The sequence below is a fragment of the Salvelinus alpinus genome, chromosome 6, assembly GCF_045679555.1.
Source record: "Salvelinus alpinus chromosome 6, SLU_Salpinus.1, whole genome shotgun sequence".
In the NCBI taxonomy this organism is placed as follows: domain Eukaryota; kingdom Metazoa; phylum Chordata; class Actinopteri; order Salmoniformes; family Salmonidae; genus Salvelinus; species Salvelinus alpinus.
The window spans coordinates 19,363,827-19,387,702 of record NC_092091.1 but is presented as its reverse complement, the minus strand read 5'-3'; the positions used below and the strand labels follow the sequence as shown (position 1 = coordinate 19,387,702).

General features: G+C 42.6%; 1 protein-coding gene across 1 annotated transcript in view; it reads left to right on the top strand.

The window, feature by feature from the left end:
* Positions 1–20,876, top strand: part of LOC139578299 (uncharacterized) — a 49,259-nt gene extending 28,383 nt beyond the window's left edge. The window contains 12 exon segments of the mRNA XM_071405706.1: positions 64–186; positions 729–851; positions 1,743–1,922; positions 3,464–3,543; positions 4,695–4,815; positions 6,357–6,403; positions 7,996–8,094; positions 8,377–8,449; positions 9,646–9,737; positions 13,030–13,103; positions 15,532–15,547; positions 15,549–20,876. Of these exon segments, the coding sequence (XP_071261807.1) occupies positions 64–186; positions 729–851; positions 1,743–1,922; positions 3,464–3,543; positions 4,695–4,815; positions 6,357–6,403; positions 7,996–8,094; positions 8,377–8,449; positions 9,646–9,737; positions 13,030–13,103; positions 15,532–15,547; positions 15,549–15,573 (1,053 nt within the window). The 3' untranslated portion in view covers positions 15,574–20,876.
* The last annotated feature ends 3,000 nt before the right edge of the window (positions 20,877–23,876 follow it).

The following is a 23,876-nucleotide window of genomic DNA, read 5'->3' as shown; positions in this document are numbered from 1 at the left end:
AAACATTCATCTGTGGTATCTGATACTGTATTGTCTGTGGTTGTGTGTGTGTTTCCACGGCAGGGTAAGAAGTGGTGGCAGAATGCAGATGAACCCTGGCAAGCCTTGGCCTGCTGTATGGAGATAGCCAACGCTGTCAGATCACCTGACCCCACACACTTCATCTCCCACTTTCCTGTACATCAGGTAATGACACTGACCTCTAACCCCCACCCCTTGACCCTCCATTTAGATCTGAAAGGATTAGATAGGTATATACAATACGGTCATAGCTCCATATTACCCTCTGAATAGGTGAAAGTTTTGCTATATTGCATACTCCTAGGGTCTAGGGGTCCATTTTGTTTAGCTCCCCTCTAAAGGTTCTCCAATTTACAACCTCTTAACAGGCGGTGTCTCACTTACGCGCTATACTGTTATTTTAGAGGCCTCATCAAAGTTAACAAGGCAACAGCTCCCCTGACACCATTTTGGTGAAATGGTTGTTTTGTCACTTGACTTTGTGCTCAGTCACTGCCCTGTCTGATCCATCCTAAACGGTGTGTTCAGACATCAGTTAACCTTTCTGTTGGTTGGGCTCTAGCTATGTAGAGCTGAGCAGCTCCTTGACCTCGTCTGTCTGTGCTTCTTCAGGACTCATCCATGGCCTCGATTAAGCTTGTATTTGCCACCCCAATAAAAGTGTCTTATTTATATTTCTCTCGTCACTCCCTCCTTCCTCCCCTCAGGATGGTTCGTGTAATGGTCTCCAGCACTACGCAGCCCTGGGTCGGGACGTGATCGGTGCCACCTCTGTGAACCTAATTCCCTGTGAGGTGCCCCAGGATGTCTACAGCAGGGTGGCACAGCAGGTCAGTCAGCCTGGGCACCAGAGGGCGCCAGTGGGCAGTGGCGGGGAGATTGTATTGCTCTGCCCCTACCACCTATAATGTACAATTAACACACAAGGTCGAAACAGTTGCTGAAATCCGTAGTTTATCAATTCATAAATAATGTTGTACTTGAAGAGTGTCTCATTACCGAGCTTGCTTCTTTATTTATCTGGGTGATTGGATACCTAGTGAACAACAGTGTACCTTTTTCCTTTGCACTTAGCACAGTCTACAATAACAGCACCTGCTCTCCTCAGACTAGTCAGAGCAGGCTTTACTTTACCTCTCACCCCAGGCCTCCCTGAGCCCCAGTCCCTGCAGCGCAGAAGGCACAGCCCAAGGATTTTGCGCTGACCAAGCTACATATTTTAGATGGGAGACAATTTGAGCCTGTTGATTTAAGCACCGGTGAGAGCGGAGAGCCACCCCTGAGGAGCGCTTATTAGAAATCAGATGATGAAATCAGCTCCGCTCTGAGTCTTGGAGGACAAACACCTCCAGTACATACAGGGCACCAATCATCAAGGCAACAATGTTTACAGGAAGGATACACCTGGTGTGTCTTTAAGGTGATTGCAGTTCATTGATTTAGACTGTTCACTTGTAGAACTACTACTACAGCAGGTTCTGTACAGGCTATACAGCAAACTGCTGCTAAAGCCACTGGCCCGTTGAGTCAGATGTGTGATAACTGTGTCATTCACTGACAGTCTAAATCAATGTACTGTCTGCAGCACAATGTGGTTCTCTTATGCTCCCATGTTATGCTATGGGACTGTCAGAGTTAATGTATGATACTCTTGAGTACGTGCGGTTCCCTTTGAACAAGATGACAGTCATACTGTGTTTGGTGCTCTGTGTGTTTTATAGGTGGAGGAGTTCCGTGCGCGCGACTCAGAGAAGGGTCTGAAGATCGCCCAGGTGCTGGAGGGCTTCATCAGCACGAAGGTGGTGAAGCAGACGGTGATGACGGTGGTGTACGGCGTGACGCGCTACGGAGGACGCCTCCAGATAGAGAAGAGGCTCAAGGAGGTCGATGACTTCCCCAAGGTACGGCCTACCAGTCATCTTTGTAATTGTTGGTTTTTGATGTGACTAGCTGTGGCCTTTCTGGATGAATAGTATCACATAATTATCTCCTATAACATACGACTGTGTTACGAGAAATGTGACACGTGCCATACTGACGGCTGTGAGACGTCTTAAACTGTATCTGTCTATATTAGCCATTGATTTTATTATTCTTTAGCTACGTCACATAAGCACACAGACCTATTATAATATGGTAGTAACCTAATCTTATCTTGTGTGTTTCCCGTCTAACAGCCAGGGAAATTGTCTCATTAGTTGAACAGGGAATCTGGGAACAATGTAGTGGGACATTTTTATTACTGTGAAAACCGCCTTATCCCATTGAAATGCAGTTGTTTGGCAGCCATATTGGAAAAAGGCTTCTGTGGGGTTGGAGTGAATTCTGTGATATACCTGTATCTACAAATCTTTTTAAAACGCTGTTTATTTTTTAAATCTTTATTTAACTAGGCAAGTCAGTTAAGAACAAACTCTTAATTTCAATGACGTCCTAGGAACAGTGGGTTAACTGCCTTGTTCAGGGGCAGACCGACAGATTTTTACCTTGTCAGCTCAGGAATTTGATCTTGCAACCTTTCGGTTACTAGTCCAAAGCTCTAACCACTAGGCTACCTGCCGCCCCAATGTTCACAAAGCACTGTAATGTGACGTTCATACTTCTGATATCCATTTAGTTGAGCGCAGCAATATCATCATGAATTTATACCTTTTCTTTTCAGTCGAATTTTACACCAAAATCGTTTATCTATAAAAATGGTGATGGTCATAACCTACTGCAGCCATGCTCAATAGGCGGACCGCAGGCCGGATCCAGACCCCACAATGGGGTCAATACGATTCGGTTCGGGATTTGACTCCTGGTATCATATGAACACACATGTAAAATTGCAGGCAATATGTAACTTTTTGGGGGACACGACCAGTTCTTAACTGACTTGCCTAGTTAAATAAATACATTCTCATTGAATGCAAGTCTAAGAAGCGACAGATCTGTTCTATGTGCGCTATTTCTATGCTTCCCATTTAAGTTTCATTTTTGAGTCTTTTACTTTCAGTTTTGTACACCATCTTCAAACAGCTGAAAATACAATATTTTTGGTTATGGAAAATATATTTCACAACGGTTTAGATGGTACAATGATTCTCTACACTATACTTGCTTGTTTTGTCACAAACTACATTTAGGCGAACTATTAGAATTGCAGCAACCAGGAAATGTCAGAGCGATTTCTGCATAGTGCATCTTTAAAACTGCAAATGTTTTCTCTTTGCAAACAAGAGGGGTGTGAACAGTTCGGGGTGGCGGTTTGTTACCCCCCCCTATTCAAATCAACCCAGGAATTATTTTATGGAACAGCACATAATTTACCTTGTGGAGTTCCTCTGGATTCTGTGCTTGGTCTTTTACTCATTTCGATTATGTGCCTATAAATAAATATACATGTGTTGCATTTGGATATATGTATTGTCCTGCCATTGAGATTGTGTTGTGATTGCAGGAGTACGTATGGGATGCCTCTCACTACCTGGTCCAACAGGTGTTCAGCAGTCTGAAGGAGATGTTCACCGGCACCAGAGATCCAGGTACCCTGCGTTGACACACATTACTAATATATCCATTTACCTGCTGCATATACCAGCTCCACAGTTGACCCAGCACTTATTATTAACGACTATAGTTTGCTTTACTATTAGCACAGTAGCCGTGCTCGTTCATCATATGCATTAAATGCTCATAGTCATGCATTAAAACCATTAGAGAAAGAATGATCCGGGTAGCTTTACGGTGAGGGCACACAGCCCCAGCTCAAATGAAATATTCCCCCTTCATCTTGCTCCAGCTCCCGGTTCGTCTCTAAATTGGTCAGGTCCTGCTGGGTCTACACAGCAGTCTCAAGAAGAGCGCAGCGGTGGCAGGTTACAGTACATGATCAATCCCTCTCTCTTCCCCTCCTCCCTGTACCTGGCTGGAAGTTCCTGGATGAAGGAGGGGGAGAGGAGAGGTAGGATGATTAGCAGGGGAAAGAGGGCCAGAAAGCAGGCAGACAGTCTGATTAATGGGCCAGCTTTGGGCCTGCCTGCTAGCTGGGTCGTGTGGCTCAGTTGGGAGAGCATGGCACTTGTAATGCCAGGGTTGTGGATTCGATTGTACATTTTTATACTGGTCCCCATGGCAAACTCACTACTTTAAGTCTCTGGATAAGAGCGTCTGATAAATGACTAAAATGTGAAATGTAAATATTAGTCTCCTACACTGAGGCTGTGGATGAGGACCTCTAGGACTCTAATGCTCTCTCTTGAATGGAAGCGATATATGTCAGGCTCAGCAACAGCCAGGCCAGCACTGTTCTGTTATATCTATGCTAGAGTTATATTGTCTGCAAGCAACAACGTTCCACCTGTTTCTTTGAAAACTCTCCATTTGTTTGCACGGATAGATATAATCACGGAAGAAACTGCATCTAAGTTTAAACTGATCATACTTCCAAGCTGCTGAGTGAATGTAATGTGTCTATATTCTCACATTTTCCTCAATTTCACAAACATCTTTATTTGAGCACAAATGTACTGTGGGTGATGGAAGTGAATTGAATCCCCTAGCTCTGTGTATCTACAGTAGCTGGCAGCAGAGGAGTAGAATGCTGTGACCTGTGAGTGGTGTTTCAAGTATCCTACTTTCACTCAGTAGCTCCCTCTCCTTCCATTGGCTGACCCGTGGCGGTGCACTCTGTTTCAGGACTGGCTGACGGAGAGCGCCAGGCTCATCGCTAAATCGGGCAACACGGTGGAGTGGGTGACGCCCCTGGGCCTGCCCATCATTCAACCCTACCACCGGACCCGGACGCAGATGGTAAAACTAAATGTCGCTTACTCAAGATGTTGCTTAGTTAGAGCACAGAGAAGCATGAAAGTAACTCTCAAGTGTTTCCAGATATCTGGATATTAGATATCTAATATAACCTAAATTAATGACAATATAAAAAAAGGTATTTAAGTATGTTCTAAAGCAGCTTTTCTGTGTTGGAATGGTGTGGGCGTACTTCAACAACAGCATGGTATGGGCGTCTAATGGTCATTAAAAATATTCATGCGAGTAGGCCGCTGATTGGCCAGCTCATCCTCCATAAGGAAATAGTAAGCATTTTTGAAACTGTCTGTTTGAGATACAAGTTTGAGGTGGGGTTTTTGAAGTGTTTTTGTTTTCTCCAATGTATGCTTTGACCACATACGAGTATAGGATGAGTCAACAACATTATTTGGCTATGAGTTAACAGAATATTAACTTTTAAGTCTTTCACTGGACAGTTGAACGTCTTACACCCAAGCAGCGAGCCTTCCTTTTTTGTCCCGCTACACTTGTCCACAGTAACGTTACCCTGTACCGCTGCGCTGGTATACGAGCGCGTACATGTCAAACATAGTCCATTTCAAAGGGAAATATGAGAGTATTTATACATTATATGTTTTATAGCTTAATCAATCTGGCTGTGGTCACCATTAATGCCAGTCACATGTCCACTGGAGAGATCATGAAAATAACAAGCAAACTAAGGTCCCTTTCCCCCCTAATTGACCCACCTGGCAGACAGCTTATTGTTTGGCTATTGGTGTGTCTTGAACTGGTAGAGGGGCCTGAAAGCAGTAACCAATTACAGGGCTCTCTTCACCTCACTTGACCTCTGCTGACAGACAGGGGGAGGAAACCTCTGAAAGCTCCATCTCTCAAGTTATCCTCGGCACTTCAGGTCTCTATCAGCTGTTTCCTGGCCTGTCTCTGTCCCGGTTCAGTGCACTGCCACCTTGAGCAGGGCACCTCGCTCCTCTACTGCTCTGTGTGTGTGTGTGTTTCTGTATAAGCACTTTGTGACATCTGCTGATGTAAAAATGGCTTTAGAAATTGATTTGAAAGTGATGGGCTCCATTTTTCACCTCAGCCTGGTCAAAAGCCTCTCTTCTGTGACAGCGCCTAAAGTTGCTAGCGGTGTGTTTCTGCTCTGTCAATAGATGTTGTTGAGATATTGAGCACTAGTTAGAATCACTCCTAGGGGTCAAACTCTTTCTTAACATGTCTCAGTAGGCTTGTATTTAGCATACTAGCTCAAGTCAGGTTTTTACCAGTAATGAATGTCCTATTGTCATGTCTGTTACCTCTGAGCACTTGTAGGTCAATCAGAGGCATTCAATTAAAATGGACTCCACATTAATTTGATCTTCCATCAATTTGTTAGAAATAAGGACCAATTTGGGTGGTGGAAGTCTACCCTTTGTAGACAGAATGTCTAATCCTAATCCAGTGTCCCCACCACAATTTCATTGAGTGAAATGACATCATCAAACCTACCTGACTCACTCATGTCCTCCCTTTTCCCCTCATGTCTGCTGCGGCTGAAGGGTACCATCCAGGACCTAAGTCTCCAGATCACCCATGACTCTAAACAGTAAGTTCTTCTCCATCCCACTGTTTTCCACCAGCTGCCTTATCTGCTTGGTCTGTTTCACTAGCGTTCCCGGAAATCTCGCAATGTTGTACCTCTGGGTTTAGGAACTATGTGGCATGATGCTCCTTCATTGTCTCTGTGTGAATATCTGGGCTCTACAGTGCGACCATTTTACTCATGTGCCTAAAAATAGATGTGTGCGAACTGAAAAAGTAGCGTGAGCACATGTGTGAGTTGTGATACAGCATATAGCAAAAACATCCTGCCGTAACTATTTTCAAACAATTTCTGCTGTTTTGTTTTATAGCTGGTAGCTAATCACACAAAAAATCACATAAATAAGAATGATTTCTTATTTCTATGCAAAGAACTACGTAGAGTCCCATATATCCCACCTCGCACAGCAACAGTGCCTGGGTCACTGAGTGAAACACTGAAATATGTTTTTTTAAGAAGCGCACAGGAATAGAAGTTGATATAATTTACACTAAAGTCTACTAAAGTGTGAATTTATCCTTGTATTTCTTGGCTATTTACATCATTTGTTCACTAGGTTGTTCAATGTTAGTTTGAGCTTGCTCAACTGCTACAAGCAAAGATGGACCTCTCAGACAGACATGCGAATCCCACGTTACCAAGGTAAAGGCCCGCACCTTAAAGGGGGAGATGAACATTTTTGTCTCACCCAGGTGACTCAAATGTACTTTCGTTGTGCTCCTAAATGTGGTCCTTGTTAAAAATGTCAGCGTAGAGCCTTGAATTTGCACATGTCATGTAGCCTAAGCGTTAATGATGAGTCAAAATCCACTTAGCCTTATTATTTTTTTCTGGTATATTCATTGATTTTCTTTCGCATTACATATAGCAGCTCCCTTTTGAGCGTTAAGCTGTTTAATAGTTTTATTCATATCGGCCACAGAAAGCGAGATCACACAGTGATCCGGAACAACAGGGGCTTTCATGCAAGACTCAGTGTTATTTTCTTCGACACGAGTATAAAAGGCATTTAGCTCGTTTGGGAGTTCTGCGTCACTGTGCATTTCACGGCTGGGTTTCCCTTTGTAATCCGTTATCGTCTTCAAGTGTCGGAGCCGGTGTAATAGGATTCCACCGGAGGAAAATGTCCATCGGAGGTCGTAGCGGACTTTCTTGTATGCGTCCGTGTCCCATTCCTTGTAAGCGGCCCGTGACTGATGTGGTAAAGTCCTCAATGGACATTTACATTTCTCCAACCTTTCAGTTGGAAGACAGTAGCCAAAACAGCTGCAAAGACGGCAATATGTTTTCCTTTCTCGCCCACACCCAATTAGCTGTGGGCTTACACAGGACATCTAAAGGAAGTGGAAGTATAGAGTGCAGTTGTGTTTGCGAGCTGCCTTTATCAGTTGAACATCAGATTTCTTTCCCTTTGTTATTAATTCATACTGACCTACCTGTGCACTGATCCGTGGACTAAGACACTGGCTTTTCAGGTGCTTGCGTCATCAGGTGCTTGTGACTTAATTGTGTGTGGGTGCACGAGAGAGACCCACTATATGTGTGTGACTGTGCGCTTTCTCTGTGAACAACTGTTTTTTGTTTTCTGTCCACAGGAAGCCAGACACGGTGAAACAGAAGAATTCCTTCCCTCCTAACTTCATCCACTCTCTGGACTCCACACACATGATGCTGACTGCTCTCTACTGCTACAGGTACACTAAGTACTGACCCCCGCCACAGAGGACGGACCTCTGATCAAATTCCCTACCACACTCTATCACCATTCAGCTGATGCACTGTCTGCTCTCAAGACCCATCTGAATAACAATTTCTGTTTGATCCCATAAACTGTTGTCATAGTATGTCACGTTGATTCAAATCTCAGTATGTCTCACAGGCTGTGTAACCTCATATTACCGTGTCCAATTTCCACCACGATTACCTTCCACGGCGTCTAGCCCTATGTCTCATGTTTCTACTCTGTGCTCCTCTAGCGCCGGCCTGACGTTCGTCTCCGTCCACGACTGCTTCTGGACCCACGCCCTTACAGTCGACACGATGAACAAGGTACTTTAGTACAGTACAATCCTCACCTTCATTACTGTGACTTTTACGGTCTTAGCACACAGCTCCCCTGTATCCTACCTTTTTATAGGCCTTCCCTGATGTCAATTACTTTACACCACTGTCTGCCTGGCCCTTAATACATGCCGTTACAGCTGTTGGCAGGCAGCGCCATATGTCCCGGTGTTGCGTCCTATCACAGAGGGCCCTTACGGAGTGGCTGTGTTTCCCTGCCCCTCAGGACATCGAGGTGTCAACAAGACTAAATGGTTTCCACTAGATAATACAGCCACAAAGTCTAAATTTACTATATCGTCAAAAAATTCTGAAAACAAAGAGTTTATTTAAGCTTAGATTTAGGCTTAAGGTTAGCAATGTGGTTAAGGTTAGGTCTAAAATCAGATTTTAAGAAGATAAATTGTACAAATAGGCAAGGTTTATGACTTTGTGGCTGTGTTAACTAGTGATGACCAGACTATTGAGATGCTCCGGTTCTATAAAGATCCAAATTGTCTGAATTACCATAATGGCATTTCTGTATGAATTATGTGAAGAAAATAGCTTCCAACTGTTATTTCTTCATCCAATCTCCAGTGATTAGTATTGAAGAGGTTATTTCACAGTATTGTTATTTCTTGTCATGTTTAAATCTCAGTGCTCTTCCCTAATTTCATAGCCAATTGAACAAACAAAATAACTAGGTCAGCACCTCAACATATGACATGGGATTTTATTACCCCTTAAAGATGCACTCCAGAATCTGAAACAACTAAATTTGTCACGAATTGGATTTGTAACATATCATATGAATTGAAGATTCATTGAACAACAAAAAGAAGAAATTCAGGATGTAACATATCACGCTAAATGGATGACGTACTGTAGTACACAATTTGATAACGTAGTACACACAAAACGTGGCCCACTTTTGGCTCGTGACCACCACCTTCGGAACTACTGGCTGAAATATTACAAAAGTTTGAGTGCATCTTTAGGTCATTCTTCAGGAATGCATTAAATTGGTCCTGACCCGACAGCAGTAATGATTGGCACCAATCACTCTAGCTAGTCTTCTATCCCCTCCCTCCTCCTTTTCCACCTCTGCTTCTCTCCCCCTGTCAGTGTTGAATAGAGCGGTTGGTTGCGTGTTGGGAGTTTAGTAGAGTGGCTGAGCATGTTGTGCTCTCTTGGGTTGCCAGGTTTGCCGGGAGCAGTTTGTGGCACTGCACAGCCAGCCCATCCTTCAAGAGCTGTCCAACTTCCTACTGCAGAAATACTGCTCTGGGCTATCGTAAGTTTCTACAACACACACTTACACACAAACTAGACCACTGGCCCACCTCACTGGCAGAGCAGTTTGGTTTCATTTGCATTTAAGATAAGAACCAGACAGGAAAAGTTAAAACCCCCCACACTTTTATATAAATAAACATCACACTATTTTATCTCAGAATGTATGTCACTGTGCATATTTACTGAATACGTAGCTCAACAAAAAGTACATACAATGGCACCGACAATCCCACTGTCTCTCAGCCATGTATGCATAAAACAGCGTTTCCCAAACTAAGGAGTCACGTCGCCTGATTTTAAAATAGGGTTGTGAGAGAAACTTAAATATATATTTGGTTGGTTCAAACAAGCTTGGTTCTTAGAACCGGGAGTAACCTACGGTAGCGGTTAAATCTGTTTGTAATGAACACAGCGGGTTCAGTTTTCTTCCTTCAAATGTGCCCACATAAAAAAAATACTCTAGTGCTGAGTATGACCTCCGTGTTGCACTGTTAAAAACTGAGTCCAGAATAGACCTGCTTGTTGAAAACTTCAACCAGCCACACACACCTAATTAGGACTGTGTGTTTTCTGGTCTACATCTGTGTGATGCGATCAATTAGTTTATTCTAGTTCAGAATAAAAAAATATGTATTCTATTTTAAACAGCAACAGTTCCAACCTAGATTTTCTTTCAACAATAATTTCTACAGTAAGATGTACACTGAATTTTTCTTCTGTACTGTTACTTCCACCCTGCCCAAACCGGCTGCGCGCGTGCGCCATCGTGCGCTATCGTGCATAAATGTATTTTGCCCCCCCACACCAAACGCGATCACGACACGCAGGTTAAATTATCAAAACAAACTCTGAACCAATGACATTAATTTGGGGACAGGTCGAAAAGCATTAAACATGTATGGCAATTTAGCTAGTTAGCTTGCACTTGCTAGCTAACGTTAATTTGTCCTATTTAGCTAGCTAGCTGTTGCTAGCTAATTTGTCCTGGGATATAAACATTGAGTTGTTATTTTACCTGAAATGCACAAGGATCTCTACTCTGACAATTAATCCACACATAAAACGGCCAACCGAATCGTTTCTAGTCATCTCTCCTCCTTCCAGGCTTTTTCATTGTTTAAATTATATGGTGATCGCATCTAAACTTTCATTGTATTACCACGACTACCGGCAAAACAGTTCGTCTTTCTATCACCCACGTGGGTATAACCAATGAGGAGATGGCACGTGGGTACCTGCTTCTATAAACCAATGAGAAGATGGCACGTGGGTACCTGCTTCTATAAACCAATGGGGAGATGGGAGAGGCAGGACTTGCAGCGCGATCTGCGTCAGAAATAGGAACGACATCTATTTTAGCCCTTGGTGTCGCAGATGCTCGTTGGCGTGCGCAAGCAGTGTGGGTGCAATAATTGAATAACATGGATTTCTAAATTGATTTTGCGACGTGTCCGGTCTGGTCAGCATGTTAGGGTTGCACTATCAAAAAGCCTGTGTGTGTGTTCTGTTACTCATCTGTGTGATGTGATCAATCCGTTTATTCCAGTTCAGAATTAAATTATTTATTGTATTTTAACAGCAACAGTTCCAACCTAGGCAGATATATGAGTGTTTTTAATGGGGTGAAATAAACATGAATATATATTGATATTAATTTTTCATTTCATTTTATTGTTATTTGTTTTTGTTTATATTGCATTTGTTTTAGGCATAAGGGCAATGAAATGTATCGATATTTACATATAGTTGCATTTTTTCCGATGCTTGGGTCCCAGGAAAACACCACATTTCTAATTTGGGTCCCAGGCTGAAAAAGTTTAAGAACCCCTGCTATAGAGTATTCACTAGTGTTTTTGCAGACTTTACTGTAGTATTCACTGTAGTGTATACTGTAGTATTCACTGTAGTGTATACTGTAGTATTTACAGTTAACTATAGTATAAATACTGTAGTAAAATAACTATTATATACTAGAGATGCACCGATATTACATTTTTGGCCGATAACGATATCTGATATTTTCCTTGCCCCCCAAAAAACGATACCGATAACCAATTATATATATATATATATACCCGCCATGCACTATCCTTTGAACACTAAGCTACAGAATATTATGACCCCATAATAAGACTCTCAAGCACTTGTGTTTTCTGTTTCCCTCTACAATGCCCACAAGCCAGAGTGGAAAAGACCAGGCTCTAAATCCGACTGGGGGGAAAAGAACAATCAGTGTATGTCCTTTTCTACACAGAAGACCATACAAAATGATTAACCTCCCAATTCCTTTCTGTTGCATTTGTCACTTCAAACCATACTTCCTTCAAATTGAAATACTGTCAAAAGTACAGTCATACTGATTTGTAATAGATTGTAATAACCCCAATTTAAAAAAGCAAACATTGGCCGTTGATTACTTTTATTTACTTTGATCACTTTTTTTACATGGTGGGGTCGCAACATTTCTTTGGTCAAAATGGGTTCGCTGGCCAAACGAGTGTGTTAACCCCTGGCATAAACTGTAAAAACAGACATGTACAGTAACTATGGTAGATAAATGGTTCTAAAACATGTGGAGTTTCCTGCTGCGATCAGTCCCTCTCAATTCAATTCAATTCAATTTTATTTTATATAGCCCTTCGTACATCAGCTAATATCTCGAAGTGCTGTACAGACACCCAGCCTAAAACCCCAAACAGCTAGTAATGCAGGTGTAGAAGCACGGTGGCTAGGAAAAACTCCCTAGAAAGGCCAAAACCTAGGAAGAAACCTAGAGAGGAACCAGGCTATGAGGGGTGGCCAGTCCTCTTCTGGCCTCTTCTGGCTCTCTCTGGCCTCTCTCTCTTTTAACTATGCCATCAAATACAGAAATGGCTTTAAAAGTGCACAGATTCCCAGACTATACCTTTAAAACTGACTGTTTAGAAGCTTGACAGACCACTAGTGGTTACAGTAAAAATAGTTTTTACGGTTAGGTTGCTTGTAAAAAGTTATGTTTTTACAGTAATCACTTGGTGTTGGGTTAAGTGTACATAGTATCCACGCTGCTCCTTCAGTAGGGTAATTGGGCATCCAGGCCAGCCCCTCATCTCCTGTGCCAAGGCCCCGTGAGGTCATAGCCCCTAGGAGGAGAGGCGAGATGAGGCAGAGAGGAAGGCAGGAGCTTAAAGAGATGAGCCTAAGGAGACTGCACCACTGCCCTGCTCTCCTCAATAACAGGGACTCCTGATCAACCTCTCACCACAACAACAACTTAATAAGCACTTAATCTGTCATCCTTTCTCCTCCAGGAGCGAGGTCAAAAACAATACGTTTTTGGAGTACCGGAGGATGCTGCTGCTACTGGCCAAAGTGCCCCAAACAGGTCAGTGTTTCTCTCTCTGCATTGTGCTCTCTCTCTTTCTCTCTTTGTCTGCACCCTACAGGACCTGTGTATTCGGTTCATCAGATCCATGGGATAATCCCGACAGCACAGGGGTTGATTGATTAAAGTGTCAGCACCACACCCATCATTACTGAAGAAGGCTTTTGTGGTTGTTTAACCTCTCTGTAAACCTGAGGCTGGTTGGTACCAGCAGCTCCACCCGCCATGCAAAGTCTCCTTACATGACTCGGGCAGGTGTAGTGGTGTCTGAACCACACAGAGGCCATCACTACGGTAACCCCTGGCTGTCTCCTCTAACAGAATACAGTGGAGTACTAGCTGAATAATAGCTAGACTTTGTTATACAACAGGGGTACTCATGTACTATTTGAGAAGGTCCGGTCACGCAAAGGTCCGAATGGATATAGTAATTTATCGGCGTAGTAACAAAGCCCCACCTCACAACCCATGCGACCCCAAACTGTTCACACCCCTCTTGTTGGCGGAGAGTAAATCTTTTGTAAATATACATACTAGTCAAAAGTTTGGACACATCTACTCATTCAAGGCTTTTTCTTTATTTTTACTATTTTCTACATTGTAGAATAATATTGAAGACATCAAAACTATGAAATAACACATATGGAATCATGAAGTAGCCAAAAAAGTGTTAAACAAATCAAAATATATTTGAGATTCTTCAAAGTAGCCACCCTTTGCCTTGATGACACCTTTGTACACTCTTGGCAATCTCTCAACCAGCTAAACCTGGAATGCTTTGACCAACAGTTTTGAAGGAGTTCCCACATATGCTGAGCACTTGTTGGCTGCTTTTCTTTCACTCTGCGGTCCAACTCATCCCTAACCATCTCAATTGGGTTGAGGTCAGGTGATTATGGAGGCCAGGTCATCTGATGCAGCACTCCATCACTCGCTTTGGTCAAATAGCCCTTACACAGCCTGGAGGTGTGTTGTGTCATTGTCCTTTTACAAAACAAATGATAGTCTAAGCAAACCAGATGGGATGGCATATCGCTGCAGAATGCTGTGGTAGCCATGCTGCTAAAGTGTGCCTTGAATTCTTAATAAATCAGACAGTGTCACCTGCAAAGCACCTCCACACGATCACATCTCCTCCTCCATTCTTCACGGTGGGAACCACACGTGGAGATCATCCGCTCTCCTACTCTGCGTCTCACAAAGACACGGCGGTTGGAACCAAAATCTCAAATTTGGACTCATCAGACCAAAGGAAAGATTTCGACTGGTCTAATGTCCATTGCTTGTGTTTCTTGGCCCAAGCAAGTCTTCTTCTTATTGGTGTCCTTTACTAGTGGTTTCTTTGCAGCAATTAGACCATGAAGGCCTGATTCATGCAGTCTCCTCTGAACAGTTGATGTTGAGATGTCTGCTACTTGAACTCTGTGAAGCTTTTATTTGGGCTGCATTTTCTGAGGCTGGTAACTCAAATGAACTTATCCTTTGAAGCAGAGGTAACTCTGGGTCTTCCTTTCCTGTTGCGGTCCTCAAGAGAGCAAGTTTCATCATAGCGCTTGATGGTTTTTGCGACAGCACTTAAAGAACCTATAAAAGTTTTTTGAAATTTTCCGCATTGACTGACCTTCATGTCTTAAAGTAATGATCGACTGCCGTTTCTCTTTGCTTATTTGAGCTGTTCTTGCCATAATATGAAATATGGCTTTCTTCTGTATACCACCCCTACCATGTCACAACACAATTGATTGGCTCAAACGCATTAAGAAGGAAAGAAATTCTACAAAATTAACTTTTTAAGAAGGCACACCTGTTAATTGAAATGCATTCCAGGTGACTACCTCATGAAGCTGGTTTAGAGAATGCCAAGAGTGTGCAAAGCTGTCATCAAGGCAAAAGGTGGCTACTTTGAAGAATCTCAAATATAAAATATATTTTTTGCTTACTACATGATTCCATATGTGTTATTCATCATTTTGAGGTCTTCACTATTATTCTACAATGTAAAAAGAAAGAAAGAAAAACCCTGGAATGAGCAGATGTCCAAACTTTTGACTGGTACTGTATGTAAATAAGGTATTGCTGGGGTTTTTTAACCTTTTTTTTTTTTTTTGCTTTGTCACTTTGGGGTATTTGTGTGTAGACTGGTGAGGGGTCTGAATACTTTTCGAATTCACTGTATATAATGGTAGGGAGAACATTGACTCCTCCTATACAGTGTTCTGTAGAAGTCAACAGCCATATGTCAGGGAAACTTTTCAGAGTTGAGTTCACTGCAGCTCCGAAGAGAGATGGATATTAGACTTGATCAATCACTCAGAATTGGACCACAATATTTGACCGATCAAAACGTAGACAATCATCACCCAGTAATGTATCCTCTACTACGTCCTACCCCTTTTCCCTGACATGAGGTTGTGTTCTGGTTTCCCAGGCGACTTTGATCTCCAGCGAATCCACTTACTTCTTCAGCTAAGAGGAACAGACTGACAATCAGACCAACAGGATGCAAAAGCCAATGGATGAGATGAGTGGGATTGACAGACTGTGAGGCTGAACACAGAGGGCTGTGTGGGGACTGGGAGGGCTTGTCTCCCTCAGGCATCAGATGATTGATCCACTGCCCACTGGGTGAAGCCAAGGCTTTCTGCAGCAGCTCCATCACACATAATGACCCACCCAGACAGACAGCCACAGACCAGTGTGGGAGGAGAGGCCTCCTCTGGAGAGGAGACAAGGAAATGAGAGCAGCTTCCCCACTGGACTGGAGAGGATCTCAACAGTGCACATTTAGGCTTTGACATTTCCCCTTTTACTGCTGTGTGTGTGTGAGAGAATGAATGATATCCCTTGTCAGAAAATGTGAGCGTTGTTATACGCGCAACTCTGTGTCCTCCCATAATGAACACCTTCACTATAAAGAGACTTCTAAGAGTGTGATTGATCAGTGTGTTCCCTAACTCCCTATCTCTCCACAGTGTTCTGATCTGCCTGTTCCCTCCCTCCAACACCTGGCTGAATAAGCACATGATACTGCCTCATTGATTGGGGCGCCCAGGAAGAGATGCCCACTCTGACATTTAGAGCCACACCTCATTTACCTCGCAAGTTTCCACTGGAGACAGTTACTCTCACTCACAGAGAGAGGGAAGAAAAATAGTAATAATGGATGGGAAGGTGGCTGTGAGGGAGGATGTCATGAATTGTCCTTACAAAAAAAGACCATGTTTTAGAAAAATATCTGCAGCTGTCATCTGTCTCCTGAGATTGTTTAGCAAGTCCTCATAATGTTCACAAGTGATTACAAAAAGATATTTACTCTATAGGTGTGGATACATCCTCTTATTCTGAGAATAACTTTAACTCCAATGCCTTGTTTCATATCAGAGCCATCTGTATTCATGCTTCCTGCCACAGTTCTTAGATTGGGTCCATTTTCTAATTTAAACTGAACCGGCTGGTTTTTATTCGCCCGTCCCCGATATGCCTCTCGCTGTGCTATAGACCTGTTGATTGTGAAAGGTCTGTTACCACTGACATTTCAATGACAAAGCAAACCAAGTGAGGGTCATCGAATGGCATAAAGCACTCCCCTACATGTCTCTTCTCCCCAATGTTGAGGTTCAAGGAAACAGCTCTATTTGTTACTGTGAAGTGCTTTCAGGTTCTCAGACACTTACGCGTATCCCCTTTCACAAGTTGGTCACTGACGCATAGCAGGGAGCTCTGTCTGCAGGACCTGAGCCGAACACTATGGAGTGGATAGTGAAAGGGTTTAAGTCGTCAGATCAATAGTATTGACTCATACAGCATTGAGTTACTGAGGCCTGGACAACTGCAGGAATAGGATGTTGAACAGAACGATTTGCAAGGCAGAGACAGGTACGCTGTTAGGTTTGTGTTGTGAGGGGGGGAAATGGTTCACTTCTGAGAGGGATTTTTTTGTCATTGAGCATTTCTCCTTTGCCAAAATAATCCATCCACTTGACAGGTGTGTCATATCAAGAAGCTGATTAAACAGCATGCTCATTACACAGGTGCACTTTGTGCTTGGGACAATAAAAGGCCACTAAAATGTGCAGTTTTATCACACAACACAATGCCACTGATGTCTCAAGTTTTGAAGTAGTGTGCAATTGACATGCTGACATGCTGCAGGAATGTCCACCAGAGCTGTTGCCAGATAATTGAATGTTAATTTCCCCAACGTCGTTTTAGAAAATTTGTCAGCACGTCCAACCGGCCTCACAACCCCAGACCACGTGTAACCACGCCAGCCCAGGACCTCCACATCCGGCTTCTTCATGTAGCCTGGCGAAAGTAAACACTGCACAGGACACAAACTAATATGGGGTTTATTCTGTCGAAGCTTAAAATTTAAATAGGATAATGTAGAAGGGAAATATCCACAAGATGAAGTCGCCAAGTAAAGTTCAGTCTAAATTACAACCAAGTGAAATAAATCTGTTTTAATAAAGTGCATAAAACAATCTGAGTACAATAAGTACCAAGTGAAATGCCTAAACGATAGTGGCTCTGCTTTCTATAGAAAAACAAAATACAGGGACTACAATGTCCAGTTAGAATGTATTTTCTAACATTTCAAATATCTGGGTACAAGATGTCTATAAATTAAATGATATTGTGCATGACTTTATACATGTTTTTGTCATAAAAAAAATATGAATACTTAAACACACTGTCCACATGATACCCTAACCCCATATGGAACAGTAGATCCTCATCTCACCCATACTGCACTGGGAGAAATGTCATATCAACAGAAGTTAAAATACAAAAATGAAACACAATACAACACCCTGAAGCTTTACATGAAATAGAATGTCATTCTGATAATTACTCACGCTTCAAATAATGTTATCAACTCCACAATGTGGTTCTGAGAGCACTGGTATTCAGCTAGCAAGAAGCTAACATCCTCATGTCAATCTGAAAGTATCAACAGGTTAACATGACCGTCTGGCATAAATATTACAAAATAAACTTATACAGTGCAGGTGATGCAAAATCTGATATATTCCGGTACAAGAGTAAGACAAAAAGTATTATTTACCCATCTAAAGTAACGTTGGACATACGATGGATCTCAACAGCGCTCCAGTGTAATTGTTTGCTCTCACTCTTACGCACTGAGCATGCGCAATCCCATAACCGCTTGCTCACCTTATTTATGGATCTCTTAAAGGAACAGTGCTATCTAGTGGATATAACTGAATACAGGCTCTCAAGTGGGTGGGCCTATGCCCTCCCAGGCCCACCTAAGGCTGCGCCCCTGCCCAGTCATGTGAAATCCGTAGATTAGGGCCTAATTTATTTATTTCAAATGACTGATTTCCTTATATAAACTGTAACTCAGTAAATTTGTTGAAACTGTTGTATTTTGTGCTCATATTTTTGTTCAGTATGCAGTGCCCTCGGAAAGTATTCAGACCCTGTGACTTTTTTTCCACATTTCGTTTTTTTTTCTCAGCAATCTACACACAATACCCCATAATGACAAAGTGAGAAAAAAAAAATCCTAAATTTTGGCAAAAAAACAGAAATACTTTATTTAAACCAAAGTATTCAGACCCTATGCTATGAGACTCATTGATCTCAGGTACATCCGGTTTCCATTGATCATCCTTGAGATGTTTCTACAACTTGATTGGAGTCAACCTGGGGTAATTTCAATTGATTGGACATGATTTGGAATGTCACACACCTGTCTATATAAGGTCCCACACTTGACAGTGCATGTCAGAGCAAAAACCAAGCCATGAGGTCAAAGGAATTGTCCGTAGAGCTCCGAGACAGGATTGTGTCGTGGCACAGATCTGGGGAAGGGTACCAAAACATTTCTACAGCATTTTTGGTCCCCAATAACACAGTGGCCTCCATCTTTCTTAAATGGAAGAAGTTTGGATATGCCAAGACTTCCTAGAGCTGGCCGTCCGGCCAAACTGAGCAATCGGGGGAGAATGGTCAGGGAGGTGACCAAGAACCCGATGGTCACTCTGACAGAGCTCTAGAGTTCCTCTGTGAAGATGGGAGAACCTTCCAGAAGGACAACCATCTCTGCAGCACTCCACCAATCAACCATTTGTTGTTGAGTGGCCAGACGAAAGCGAAAGGGACATGACAGCCCGCTTGGAGTTTGCCAAAAGGCACCTAAAGACTCTCAGACCATGAAAAACAAGATTATCTGGTCTGAAGAAACCAAGATTGAACTCTTTGGCCTGAATGCCAAGTGTCACGTCTGAAGGAAACTTTGCACCAACCCTACGGTGAAGCATGGTGGTGGCAGCATCATGCTGTGGGGATGTTTTTCAGCGACAGGGACTGGGAGACTAGTCAGGATCGAGGGAAAGATGAACGGAGCAAAGTACAGAGAGATCCTTGATGAAAACCTGCTCCAGGGCGTTCAGGACCTCAGACTGGAGCAAAGGTTCCCCTTCCAACAGGACAACGACCCTAAGCACACAGCCAAGACAACGCAGGAGTGTCTTCGGGACAAGTCTCTGAATGTCCTTGTGGCCCAGCCAGAGCCCGGACATGAACCCGATTGAACATCTCTGGAGAAACCTGAAACTAGCTGTGCAGCAATGCTCCCCATCCATCCTGACAGAGCTTGAGAGGATCTGCAGAGAGAAATGGGAGAAACTTCCCAAATACAGATGTGCCAAGCTTGTAGCGTCCTACCCAAGAACACTCGAGGCTGTAATCACTGCCAAAGGTGCTTCAACAAAGTACTGAGTCAAGGATCTGAATACTTATGTAAATGTGATATATATATATTTTTTAATGTTCATAGATATGCAGAAGGAAAAAAATAACTTTTTTTTGCTTTGCCGTTATGGGGTATTGTGTGTAGATTGATGTGGAAAGTGTTTGTTAATCAATATTAGATTAAGGCTGTAATAAGGCAAAATGTGGGAAAAAGCAAGGAGTCTGAATACTTTCCGAATGCACTGTATTACTGAATCTCATCTGGGCCAAGGCACAGGAATTGTAATTACTTTGTAATGCATCCCAAAAATGTTTTGGGATGCATTTTGCATCATCATAATGATGTGGTCAGTGACACTTTGCTTCTTGAAAGTCCAATATCTTGAAAACTTGACTGCTGACATGTAAAACATTTTAGGACTATCAACAGTGGACTAGTAATAAAAATACAAAATAAATTGTTTTTGATTGGAGTTCCCCTTTAAGCAGTGAGAGTCAGTGTTGGTTGCTACCTCGGGATATTTGTGTCTGAATTAAAACTAGCTGGGGGAAATGGCTATATTTTCTGTCCCCAGAGCTTTTTTCAGCTCCTCTGGGCTATAATACTGTACAAGCCTCATAGTGACAGTTCTTCTTGAATGTCACATGTCACTTCCAATAACAGACTTGTTGTCATTATACAATCTTCATTTGTCCTGTGTAGGAGCTATGACTGTTGACTTGTCTGGAAAGCATGTATTTCAATCATTGGGATAAGACCTATGATTTCAAGCATGAAGCATTCCCAGTCTGGCATGATCCAAAATGGTGAGAGATCACATCAATACAGACAATTGTTAATTGGGGCGGCAGGTACCCATCCTAGTGGTTAGAGCATTGGGCCAGTAACAGGTTGCTGGATCGAATCCCCGAGCTGACAAGGTGAAAATCTGTCGTTCTGCCCCTGAACAAGGCAGTTAACCCACTGTTCCTCGGTAGGCCGTCATTGTAAATAAGAATTTGTTATTAACTGACTTGCCTAGTTAAATAAAGGGTAAATTAAAAATGAAAGATACTATTGTTAAGATACTTTAGATATATATTGATAAGCCTGTGGGCTTGTTACCTACGTGCTTCAGGTTTGCAATACAGCTCAATGGTAAGTACAAATCCTGCTTTTGGAATGGTTATTGGTTTGATTTCTTTTTCTTGGTGCCATCTAGTGAGCATGGTTGGGAATTACAGAGATCTTAGCAATATATTAGTAGCAGTACTGGATCAGAACAGGTGATGTCGCTGTGGTTCCACGGTATGCAGTCTGGGGAGGCAGTAGACACAGGTATATTTCTACATTCATCAATATACATTTTATGATGTCTATTTTTTTCCCTTTGGAGAGAGTGTACATCTAAGAATAAATATTCATACACTTTACTCAGGACAGTATTTTGAACCAGTTCCTATGGGGCAAAACAATCAAACAATCAAAACAAGCTCTAAATGCATCCAACAAGTTTGTAGTCACAAGCTTGATGTAGTCATTGCATGCTAGGAATATGGGACCAAATGCTACACTTTTTATTACTTTAATACACTAGAAATTAATTTGTCAAAATACTGATGACTTCTTCAAATAGGGGGACTGGATACATCAAGTGCTTTCATTTCTAAATGGTAAAACAGATATGTATGAAAATACCTTAAAATAAAAGGTGACATTTAGTACTGCCCCCTCATATGAAACATTTGATCACAAATCCAAAATCCTGGAGTATGGAGGTACAACCCCTGACATCTGGACTGAGCTGAAGAACCCGAGAGACATGGTGGTGGGACAGAGAATAGAGCTGAGGCCAGACTGAAGGACAGCTTAGGCTGACCTTGAACGAGCGTCACTAAGAGTGTCACTAAGGCTGAACTGCTGCTCCAAAAGCTCAAGGTGGAGGAGCAGTTATCTGAAGACAGATAACACAGCCAGACCAAAGGTGGCCTTCTCTGCTAGTTTGGCTAATTTAGGACATGTTGGACCCTTCAATACTGACATTACATTGGTCCACAATAGAGACTTCAACAAACATTGGCACAGCCTACAACCCTACTTCAGATTCACTGACTATGATCCCTGCACTCCTGCATACATTAGTGTATTCCACAGGAGGCTGCTGAGGGGAGGACAGCTCATAATAGTGGCTGTAATGGAGTTAATGGAATGGTATCAAACACGTGAGGACGGGCTATTACTATGAGCCTGTTCTCCCCAATTAAGGGGCCACCAGCCGCCTGTGGTGGATTCATTTATCACAATACCCAGAAAGTTATGTTTAATGCCATATACGATTCTAATGGATAGGATGCACCTGCGTCTAATACATTGTCTTCAGAGCTAGAGAATGGGGATGTGGTCTACATGCTTCTCTCCCCAAAGGCTACAGGCTCTATTGTGATATTGATTCCCAAACCCCCTTCAGTGGCTTGTAATGGGAATTTCAATGTGCTTTCCTTATAACTCATTTCTGTGTTCTATTCATGGGTTGTTCTAAAAACCAATTTCTGTGTTCATGCAAGTGACTGATTTAACGAATCCTCACTTATCAGTATCTGCAATTTGGCAGTACGCTCAGACCTTGTTTTGAGAACTACAAAAGATATCTCATTTTCAAGGTCTCAGCTTAGAGAGAAGAAGCCTCGTGAGATATTGGTTTGTCACATGTTATGAACCAGTATTGGTCGGTCACATGAATGAAACAAAATGGTAATGATTCATTAATTATGCTAAATCATGCAAATATAACTTGTCTGTGTATAGCCGTATATAAGACAACTGCTGGGGCTTCCAAAGGGGAGATTCATATGTGTACTATGCTGTATTGAGTTGGTTGGAACCTCGCCAGCGCTCTGACAAATAAAGGAGTATTCATTTACGATTGACTTCTGACTTAGATTATGTGGACAACTACAAATACCTAGGTGTCTGGTTAGACTGTAAACTCTCCTTCCAGACTCACATTAAGCATCTCCAATCCAAAATGAAATCTAGAATCAACTTCCTATTCTGCAACAAAGCATCCTTCACTCATGCTGCCAAACATACCCTCGTAAAACGGACAATCCTACCGATCCTTGACATCGGCAATGTCATTTACAAAATAGCCTCCAACACTCTACTCAGCAAATTGGATGCAGTCTATCACAGTGCCATCCGTTTTGTCACCAAAGCCCCATATACTACCCACCACTGCGACCTGTATGCTCTCGTTGGCTGGCCCTCGCTTCATATTCATCGCCAAACTCACTGGCTCCAGGTCATCTTCAAGTCTCTGCTAGGTAAAGCCCCACCTTATCTCAGCTCACTGGTCACCATAGCAGCACCCACCCGTAGCACGCGCTCCAGCAGGTCACCCCCAAAGCCAATTTCTCCTTTGGCCGCCTTTCCTTCCAGTTCTCTGCTGCCAATGACTGGAACGAACTGCAAAAATCACTGAAGCTGGATACTCATATCTCCCTCACTAACTTTAAGCACCAGCTGTCAGAGCAGCTCACAGATCAATGCACCTGTTCATAGCCCATCTGTAAATAGCCCATCCAACTACCACATCCCCATACTGTTATTTATTTATTATTTATTTGCACCCCAGTATCTCTACTTGCACATTCGTCTTCTGCACATCTATCACTCCAGTGTTTAATTGCTATATTGTAATTATTTCGCCACTATGGCCTATTTATTGCCTTACCTCCCTTATCCTACCTCATTTGCACACACTGTATATAGACATTTTCTATTGTATTATTGACTGTATGTTTGTTTATTCCATGTGTAACTCTGTGTTATTGTTTGTGTCGAACTGCTTTGCTTTATCTTGGCCAGGTCGCAGTTGTAAATGAGAACTTGTTCTCAACTAGTTTACCTGGTTTACCTGGTTAAATAAAGTTTTTTTTGGGGGGGGGGGGGGGGGAGAGGATATTCGATATACAATATACTTGCAGTGAAGCCGCTCAACAACCACATCATACTAGTCATCCAACAGATTCCCATTCAGAGCAACACACAGAAGCATCGAGGGTCAATGC